At 50.0% G+C, this 10,364-nt stretch overlaps 2 protein-coding genes across 2 annotated transcripts; both read left to right on the forward strand.

Moving 5' to 3' along the window:
• Nucleotides 1-464: 464 nt before the first annotated feature.
• On the forward strand, nt 465-4,648 carry M438DRAFT_311747 (uncharacterized protein). Its single transcript, XM_029902488.1, has 3 exons — nt 465-2,666; nt 2,719-3,787; nt 3,849-4,648. Exons 1-3 carry the CDS (start codon nt 634-636, stop codon nt 4,383-4,385), a joined length of 3,639 nt encoding a protein of 1,212 aa, XP_029765142.1. The 5' UTR covers nt 465-633; the 3' UTR covers nt 4,386-4,648.
• Nucleotides 4,649-4,908: 260 nt separating this feature from the next.
• M438DRAFT_265359 (Metallo-dependent phosphatase) lies at nt 4,909-5,751 on the forward strand (the record flags this gene model as incomplete). Its single annotated transcript, XM_029900018.1, has 1 exon — nt 4,909-5,751. One exon carries the CDS (start codon nt 4,909-4,911, stop codon nt 5,749-5,751), a length of 843 nt encoding a protein of 280 aa, XP_029765143.1.
• Nucleotides 5,752-10,364: the final 4,613 nt, after the last annotated feature.

Genomic DNA, 10,364 nt, shown 5'->3' on the forward strand with positions numbered 1-10,364 from the left:
TGAGCCAGCTGAGCTGGTATTGGTTTATGAACAGGTTTCCACCTGTGCCATTGATAATTCCATCATCGAGCGGTCGAAGTACCCGAAAGAATCTGCGTTTAGCAAGACGTTCCTCAAGACGTTGCGCAAGCATTGTCTGCACGTCGTTTCCCAGCGCTTCTAAGGACGAACATCTTTACACGCTGGAAGTGCGACAAGTCATCTCCAAAAAGTCGTCCAACATGGCAACATCGAACCACCGTATGTGATTGCCGAATTGGTCAATTAATTGAACGCTCCGAGGAGAGATTGGCGGAGACGCTTCCGATTGTTCAATCTCAACGATGTTGATGTCATTCAAGCTTCTCAAGCACTTTAGCTTCGAGATGGACCCAGATGACGGCTCACTGAGGCCTTTTTCGAAACAACGCCCCTGACGGTAGAGCTGGGGCGGCTCTTGAGTTCAACGGGGCGGCTTCCAGGCTCGTCATTGTCAGCCGAATCCATTTTCTCTGATAGATGTCGTTCTCGCGCGTTGGCATTGCAATCTGTCTGTGGCGCTGCATCTCTCTTACGAGTGGGCGAAAGACGCTCTTGTTATGCGACGGGAAGCCGTGAGCTCGCCATTCGCTCTTTCTCTTTTCTACGAGGTCAATGTCGAACTCTACACAAATTCCCCAGCTTGCCGACGTGGGCATACTAGAACTTTTAGGCAACGACGATCGACCAACCTTTGTCCTCGGACCGGCGGACTCAGACACGAAGAGACTACAGCGACCGGAGATAGTCTTCACGAATACAGCACTTGATACCTTCTTGACACAACACACACGACAGGACGCCTTCACAAGTTGGTCCGTGTCGCTAGCTCTCAAGTCGAAGGAGCACACAGGAGAATGGACATTTGCAGGAAGAGTCTGGACCAGCACGTTGGTCGCTGATACATGGCTGGTTGTATACTGTGCGCAAGCACTTCCACTGGGAGTTGCACAAACGCCTGAAAGAATTGACGCCTCACGAAAAAGCGCTCGCGTGACCCGAGCGGGTCCTCCGACATGGCAAATCCTTTCTCCATCGTCAAACGAGCCTCCTGAAATCTTGGACTGGACGAAGTTTGACGTACCCGGCGTATCCTCTCACATCCGGTTTATCAAGGACTTTGACTGGTCATCCACACCATTGGGACCAATCGAATCGTGGCCAGATCGCCTCAGCTCTATGGTACTGAGCATATGCACAAATCCCGACCCACGAGTCATAGTCTGGGGTGAAGAGCTTATCATGATTTACAATGAGTCTTGTGCTTTGAGACTTGGAGAGAAACATCCTCAAGCCATGGGAAGGAGTTGTGCTCAGATATATGCGGAGATCTGGCCACAGATGGCCGAGCTTATCCGTCCTGCCGTCATGCAAGGTAAGGCGGTGAGGTCTGTGAAAGAGCTTTCATTTCACGAGAGAAACGGTATCCTGGAAGAAACCTACTGGAATTTTGTCATATTTCCCATCGTCGGTTCTGAAGGATACGCGTTGGGGGCAGTTGACTCGTTGGTCGAGTTGACACGCCACGTCATCTCTCAACGTAGAGGAGAGGTCGTAGAGAAGCTGAAAGAGCAGGTCTCAGGCAGCGGAACCATCTCTGACATCTGGCACCGATGCTTAGAGTCTCTTGAGGGATTTCCAGAGGATGTGCCCTTCGCATTGATCTACTCGAACGACGATGACAGTGCATCCTCGACATCTAGCTCTTGGGCAAATTCGATGAAGGAATATCGCCTACATGGTTCATTAGGTATCGACCGGAACAATGCTGCTATCCCCACTTCTTTCGACGTAGCAGACAGAGAATCGGTCTACGGGTTGGCAAGGGCCTGTCGCGATGCGATAATTGGTAGGAAAACTGTTGTGCTGCGTCGTCAAGACAACTCCCTGCCAGCTGACCTCGCTACTGCGATACCTGGTCGAGGCTGGGAAGATCCTGTCGAAGCGGTATGCGTTATGCCAGTGGCGAACAATGCTTCTGGTGCTTTGGCATTCTTCATCCTTGGACTGAATCCCAGAAGACCGTTCAATGAGGAATCGTTACAGTTCGCACACAATCTTCGCGATGTTTTGACAAAATCAAGTACCTTGTTAGGCCAAGCAAAGTTTGAAGAGATACACGACAATCTCGCCACACAATTGAAAATCAGCACGCTCAAGGCAGCACGCAACGAGGATAAATTCACTAGAATGGCTGAATCGGCACCTATCGGTATTTGTACCTTCCGGCCTGACGGGAAGCCTCTCTATTGTAACGATGAATATCTCAATCTTGTTGGTGTACCACGAGAGTATGACTGGAAAAAGCTCTGGGATTCTTCTGCAACCTGGCGAAGCCAAGTCCACCCCGAAGATATCGAAAAGATTAACATTGCCTGGCGCGAGCTTTTGGAAAAGAAAAAGACATCCGCAGTTGTCGAATACAGAGTCCTCAGACCTTGGCGCTCAATTGACAAAGCCACCGGTAGCGAGCTCACGGGAGAAACATGGCTCATGAATAACGCAGTGACGGAGCTGGATGATGACGGTAACGTGGTGTACATACATGCCTGGTTGCATGAAACCTCTGTCCGTCATTACACGGAGACTCTGCTATCAAACCGTCTGCAGGAAGCGCTTGAGACAAAGCGTGCTTCGGAAAACTTCATGTACGTCTGCTGACTACAATATGCTCATTGGACTTAACTGACCCCACGCTAGCGACATGGTATCTCATGAGCTTCGAAACCCGCTTAGTGCAATTCTGCAATCTGCTGATGGTATCCTTACCGCACTCGATGATCCAGAAGCCCGAACGAAGAACGACAACGAAATGCTTGATGGTATACTCGACTCTGCCAAGACAATTATCTTATGTGCTTCTCACCAGAAGTGCATTGTCGATGACATCCTCTGCCTCTCCAAGCTTGACTCGAATCTTCTTGTCATCACGCCCGACAAGGTGTCACCACCGCAGCTGATCGGAAGAGTGCTCAAGATGTACGATGGCGAACTGCAGCGAGCTTCCATCAAGGCTAAGCTGGAGATCGAGCAGAGCTACCACAAGATCATGGACTCTCACGAATACGCCATGCTCGATCCCAGCCGCTTGCTGCAAGTCGTGATTAACTTGCTCACGAATGCTATCAAGTTTACTCAGTTCTCTGACAAGCGTGGGCTGACGATCTCTCTCGGCGCCTCGTATGAAAAACCAACGGGAGCTCGCCACAAGCTAACCTTCATCAAACCTCGTACGGTGCGTCACGAACATTCGACCGCATTGTCCGAAGAGTGGGGCGAAGGCAAAGACATCTATTTGCAGCTTGCTGTCCAGGATACAGGTCGTGGACTCAGCGAGGAAGAGATCAGCCTGCTTTTCCAGCGCTTCTCGCAAGCCAGTCCAAAGACTTATAAACAGTATGGTGGAAGCGGACTCGGCCTGTTCATCAGCCGCGAGCTTTGTGAACTCCAGGGTGGGGCGATCGGCGTGAGTAGTCCGGGAGTTGGTAAAGGTACGACTTTCGCCTTCTATGTTCGTGCTCGCCGCTGCCCGCCCGAGTCGGGAGCTGTCGCCGAACCTCCAGTGGCTCTTCAACACGTCTGGAACACGCCTGTCACCGGATCAACGGCCATGCCGCAAGCTGCTGGCTTGGACGATGCCAACCACACTCATCCTCCCGCTCCCGTACGCGCGCCATCGTCTACAGCCATACAGTCTCAGTCCAAGCCAGTGGTGCCAGAAAGACCACTCCATGTCCTGGTAGTCGAGGACAACTTGATCAACCAACGCGTAAGTCTTCTGCTTGAAACGCCGAGTCCCTATTATGTCAGTGTTAATTGTCTTTCTGCAGGTCATGGCTCAACAACTACGCAAACAGAATTGTGTCGTCCACATCGCCAACCATGGTCTTGAGGCTTTATCATTCCTCTCCACTTCCGCCTTTTCGTCGTCGACATTACCGACCCCTCTGGATGTGGTACTCATGGATCAAGAGATGCCAGTCATGGATGGCATCACTTGTGTGCGCGAAATCCGTACTCGCCAGGCGGCCCACGAGTTCACTGGTCATATTCCTGTCATCGCGGTGACTGCAAATGCCAGGAGCGAGCAAATCACTGTCATGATGCAGGCTGGTATGGACTCAGTTGTCACAAAACCCTTCCGCATACCAGACTTGGTGCCTCAGATGCGAAAGCTGGTGGAAAAGACAAATCCTTCAAGTATGACAAAGGACGGTGCCAGCGACAAAGATGAAAGACCCCCGATGTCGCCTGAGCCTCAAGACTCTGGCACCGCGACTACAGATTCGACCCGAGTGAAGGTGCAGCGAACTCCTTCGAGCTGGGATCAGGTCGTGGGTGATCAAGCTCTACACGATCTCTGGTAGACCGGTGAAGTCTTTGCGTTACACCGCATCTTGAGGAATCTTTCGGTGTCGTCGGATCTTTTGCGCCTCACTCTCGGCGCCCATTCTTCTTCTTATACATATATTTACTTTCAGATCTCATGACATAATGATGGATTGGTGTCTGGTTCGGGTTATCACAGCCGCAATTCCAGGCAGCTTCACTGTGTTGTTTGAATTCGTCGGTCGATAGAGTCATACGCATACATGTATCATAGATTGATCGCATTTCGCACATACAATGTAATAATAGATACATCTACTCTAGCTGTGTCGCATTCATGGCGATAGCATCCGTACCTTTCTGAAGTGAATTCTCATATTGACTCACTTTCGGGTGATTTTTGAATTCAGCACTGCTGCCTACAGATTTATCACCGCCACGATATTCACTACCTTTTCCTACTTCTTCCGACTCCTGCCTACTGCGATGCAAGCCAAGCTTTAGCATCCACCTAAGAACTCATCACATTGTTCACCAGCAGCGCGCATCTAGCAAACTATCATGTCGCCAAACAATGCCAGCTTTCTGATCATCTCCGACACCCACGGTCTCGACATCCATGAGAACACAGTTCAACATTTCCGCCTTCCGCTTCCCAAAGTCGATGTTCTTCTCCACTGCGGAGATCTCACACAAGTCGGTGGCCATGGTCCTTTTCGCAAAGCACTGAAGATGTTGGGCGAGATCGATGCCGAGCTCAAGCTAGTCATCGCTGGCAACCACGACCTCGAGCTCGATGGCGAATACTGGCGCTCGCATCTGAACGAAGAAGACGGCGACGAAGCTGAAGAGCACGACCAAGCTGTCGCCATCATGAGAGGCCCACTGGCGAAAGAAGCTGGTGTCACATATCTCGAACAAGTAACTCACACTTTCACGCTGAAGAGTGGTGTCTCTTTCTCTATCTACGTTTCGCCATACTCGCCTGCTATCAATGACTATGCATTCGGCTATCCGTCTTCCGAAAACAGATTTGTCGACCTCAAGGATCATGTCGATATCATGATGACTCATGGCCCGCCTAAAAATATCCTCGACGCATGTCCCAGCGGCAATGTTGGATGCGATCATCTTCTCGCCGCTCTGAATCGTGCTAAGCCTTTGCTGCACTGCTTTGGTCATATTCATGAAGGCCATGGAGCTCGAACAATCAGCTGGGATGAAAAAGCCGATGCAGAAAATTATCTCATGGTCGCCAAACCGGTGGACATCGACAAGACGGAGCGTTGGCATACTGTTCGTAAGAGCGAAAAGTCGAATGAGACATTGGCTGTCAATGCTGCCATCCAGGGCGAGAACGGCGAGTTCTGCAATGCTCCTTGGCTTGTGTATCTGCCTCTTTAGCACTCTTCCAGCGGACAGATTCTCCGAGCCAGATATCATTATGCATTGAAACAATTAATCATGTTACCTCGAGCTCCTGGGAGCCATGTCAAATGCTCTCGCTTCACCGCAATAGCCACGACGATGGTCAATCTGTTCCCTCCATGCTTTCGTGCCAACTGAACGCCTTCGCCCACGGCGCTCTGGTTATTGTTACGTTTCCTTCCTGCCCATGCTGTAAATGGCTCTCTTTCCTGTGACAACTCTCAAATCATGTCCAGTCATCACTTCAGCATTTCCGATAGTATTTCTCACCGCGGTTGAAAGCCAGGGTCGCACAATTGACCAGTTTTGGCATTTTTCCAAGCTCGATTTCATTTCTTGCGGTGACGGGGAGTGAATTCAAGCGTTGATGTTATAGTTGTAGTGGCTCATAATGCAACAAAAAGAATACTCTGCTTTGTTCCGCGCCTAAAATTTTAGAAAGTGACAAAGGAGATTGAGTTTTGAATTGGTCGAATGCAGAAGAGGCGCCGGAGATTCTGCGGCTTTGACTTCATGTCCTGCTTCGCTCTTTCTCTTCTTGCCATGCAGCTTTGTTCTACCCCGTCACCGGCGTAGAAACTCGAAAAATATTTCTGGATTGCGAAAATGTCAAATCTGGGGCCAATTTCTGACTACCACCGAGTATTGAGCATTTCGATAGCTGAATGGATTGCCAACTTGAAGTTTGAGAGCCACCTCTGCCGAAAGCACGGCGTGCTATGAAAAGGTCAAGTTCAGAAGTAAGACAGAACAAGGATGGCCTGGCTTGAAACATCTCTGGAGAACTCTGGACCAATCTGAGAGTATTCAAGAGCCGACGCGTAAGAACCCTGGATCAATCGTCTGCGGATCAGCAAGCACGAAGCAGAAAGCCCGACCGGTGGCCCTCTCCAATTTTTCACTGCTACTTGAGCGCATGTCCTGAGCAGGATATAAACTCCGAATTCAATCCGCGAACAGTGAACGCTCGGAATTCATAAGAGAGCTCGTTCTTGACGAAGGACACAACATTGGAACCACGAAGCCCTTGAGAGGCAAGAGTATAAGGCGGTGCTAATTTAGCTCCGTACATGTTTCTGTGGAAGATGACTAGGAAGATCAGGCTCTGGTCGTGACAGAGGGTATTCGAACTTGCAGCGGTTGAGGAAAGTCTGCTGGTGGTGTTGACTCGACTGTATTCTCCAAGATGTTTCCTAAAGAGCTAGGCCCAGAGCATTCAGACCATGGAATCGTGGTTGTGAAACCGCTCGCTGGTCTGGCTAGTAGCTACTGGCGATCGACCTCGACCGAGCGTTAAAGGCGGAGGAAACAAGTATGAGGACGGGGCTCACGTCCAGTCGTTTCTGAAGTATGCATCTCAGAACGGTAAGTGATCATCGAGTCCTAGATCCTATATCACGACAAGGGAAGGCATGCAAGGCAGTGATGGTTGTTGTATTTCATTACTCCACTCAGCACTTGCGGCTGAGGTCGCACTGAGGTCACTGAGCTACGCACGAGGGAGGAAGACCTTGGATTGAGTACGTATCACTGCTGCTGCACGAGTTGGAAGTTGTCCTAATATTGCTATGATGGCGGAGGTTGGAGACTACGTGTGGGTACGTCGGTGTCAGGGTGAGATTTGCTCTGAGTCCCCCTGTACTTGAGGTCAGAGTGTACCTCTCCCAGATGCGAACGGGCAACGACACCCTTGTCTCGCAGCACGATGCGATGCCGAGGGGCCCGCGCCGGCGCCGAGATGGAATCTTCCATCTCCGTCCGTCGTCGTCCGTCCGGGCTCGGCTCGACGGCCAAGGATTTCGCGTCTCGAAAGCTGACTATAAGTTCTTCCCCTCCGTCACGTACACCTTCTCCTGACCAAAAACAAACATTCATCGCAATCTCATCAAATAAACAGACGAATTGCATCACGTTCACACTCCACACCCACCTTCCACAAAAAACAAACAAACAAGATGGAGACTGTGAACGAAATCGACGTTGAAGAGCACATCATTCGTAAGTTCTCTTTCCTTGCCATTCCCCTTTCCTCTCTTCCCTCTCTTCCAGTGCATGGCACCTGTGTCTACGATGATGTCGCTGACACTTCTCAGTCAACTTGACAATGTTGTTTATCGATCATGATGACTTCATTATCAACACCAGAACAGTCAAGCAGGGCGGCAAGATCGTTTCGGTCACTGCCTACGCCCTTGGCAACAACCTGATCCCGGTCGCTCGCGCCACCGCAGCCACTACCGAAGAGGCACTCAAGGAGCTGCTGCGCGCAACCAGCGCTGCTCTGTGAAGCACTCAATGACTGTGAGTTCTTCCTCTTTCTTCCCGATGTTGTTGTCATGTTACTGATGCGCGTCAGTGATCCTCCTCCATCCCTCTTCCTTCTTCAGTCTCAAAAGGCAACAATCACAAGCCTGAGCAACTCATACCATCGTCCTCTTCGAGAGCCCCACTGTCATGTCATAACATCAGCGCGGAGTTGGTTGGAGTTTTTGTTTGTTTTGTTTCCTCTCATTGACTCGACGTAAACAGAGCAATTGATCGAGTTTGTAACAATACTATCATGACTTTTCTCCATAATCATGCTTTCCAGTGATGTGATGTTTTCAGTGAACCTTCATGTGATGTGTTGTGCCTTGCCTCAGATAATTCAGACGAGTGGTATGCTCTTCCGTCAGATCGATCTATGTCGTAACTGAAAGTGACTTCGAGGAAGGCGCGCCTTGCTGACCCAGACGTCTCCGCTGAGGCAGGTGGCGGTATCAAACGATCAGTTCACTACTTGTCCGCGCTTCAGGTTCGTACTGGCAGTGATAATGATGTTGTGGTCACATTTTGTGTGATGCGCTCGCCCAGTTGACCCAGGGCGTGAGTGAGACGGTTCTGAACCAAGATACGCCCTGTCAATACAGCTGCCTTCGCTGAACAGGCTGGTGGCTCCAGTGTGCGCTCGCAGTGAGAAGGTGATCACGATCACCTTCTGCGTGACAAAGACTCGCAGATCCAGAAGGGACGCGCACCCGAAAGCGCCGCTGGATAGGCTTGCGGTGTGTCACTCGGTATACCCACTGCCCTCTCGCTGGCAGAGATGCACGTCACTTCTATGTCTCGCCTTCAAGAGCATCACCTAAGGAGTAGAAGACAAAATGGTGAGTGAGCAAGGAGACTGCCTGCATCGCCTCCTTGTCACTGAAGTATCGGCGCCAGTGAAGCATGGCTGACTGATACCTCTATATATTCACACATCCGCAGCTTCTGTAACATTGCCATCGCTTTACCGACAAGCGGTGGTGGCCCAGTGGTAGCGAAGCGCCAACTCGTGTTTGGAACTTCTCTTCACTGAAGGTCATCGGTTCGATCCCCATCGAAGACAATGCCAGAGTCATGACACTCCATTCTAGCTAGAAACGAAACTGGTCCGCTAGTTGCTTTCCACCTCCGCAAGAGGGCGTTTGTTTTGCTGGTGGTGTGCTTGTCTTTTGCTTTTGGTATGGCTTGCGCGATTTGCTTTTTATTGATCATATGGAAAGCGGTGAGATGTTTGGATCTTTTTCGCAGTTGCTTCTATCTGTGCGGTCTAGAACTGCGTGAACATCTTAAGCTAGGCTTCTTACCGTTACTGAGTCACGCAAGACACTTCTGTTGACTAGGCCACATTCCCTCTATAGTAGTACTCGCAGTTCCTTAAAAGATTCTGCGAGGGCTAGGCAGAGTTCATATCAGATCAGACTGCTGGTGAGACTGCTGCTTAATCACTGGGGACTGGGATCATTATACTGTGAAGTGGCTGACTCGCTATATAAATAACAGTCTTTGCTTGCGAGCTATCTTTACGAATTGCATCTTACCGAAATCAGATCGAGGTCTGCCCTCGGCAGTAGACGGAGGAGGCTGATCTATCAATTTTAACGTATATAGAATCAAACGCTAGCAGAAACCACATCTATTCAAATCCACTACGATGGAACGCAAGTCCAGCAAAAAGCCGCAGAGCCGTCAAGTTTCACATGAAGGCGTCTAACCTTATTGTACTACATCTGCGAACGATGTGCTTTCCTCTCACCACCTGCAGATGTTCATTACTGTACATGATAATCTATGAAGACAAAATAAAGAGATCAAAGAGCACGGAGAATGGAACGTAAGTAGAATCTGCCGGCTAGTTCAGAAGTCTTTCTTTCACCTAGGATCTACCGGGTAGCCACAGCAGAACATATCGTCGGGTTTCTTGCACAATGAAAGACTGTTTGACTCAGCTATAAAAGCGTCTGCAATGTAATTTCTACTCTGTCATCTCAACCTCCAGTCTCGTACCGAACTTGCCTGAGAAAAACACAAGACAGCTCAAAACCACTCAACATGTCTACCACATTTGACATACGCGAGCAGATACTGGGTACGAAAGTTAAGCTATCTTCTAGGCACGATTCTGACTGGTGAACAGACAATGTCTCTTTTGCTCATCGCTTTGAGTGCGAAACTCATCTCGTGATCGTCCGAACCCCAATTGATCTCTACCAGGCCTACTGCCTCGACAAAGACCATGATTCCGAGCAGCCGATCATCTGCAAGGGTGAACAAACCGTCACTCC

Source organism: Aureobasidium pullulans (assembly GCF_000721785.1).
Source record: "Aureobasidium pullulans EXF-150 unplaced genomic scaffold scaffold_2, whole genome shotgun sequence".
Lineage (NCBI taxonomy): Eukaryota > Fungi > Ascomycota > Dothideomycetes > Dothideales > Saccotheciaceae > Aureobasidium > Aureobasidium pullulans.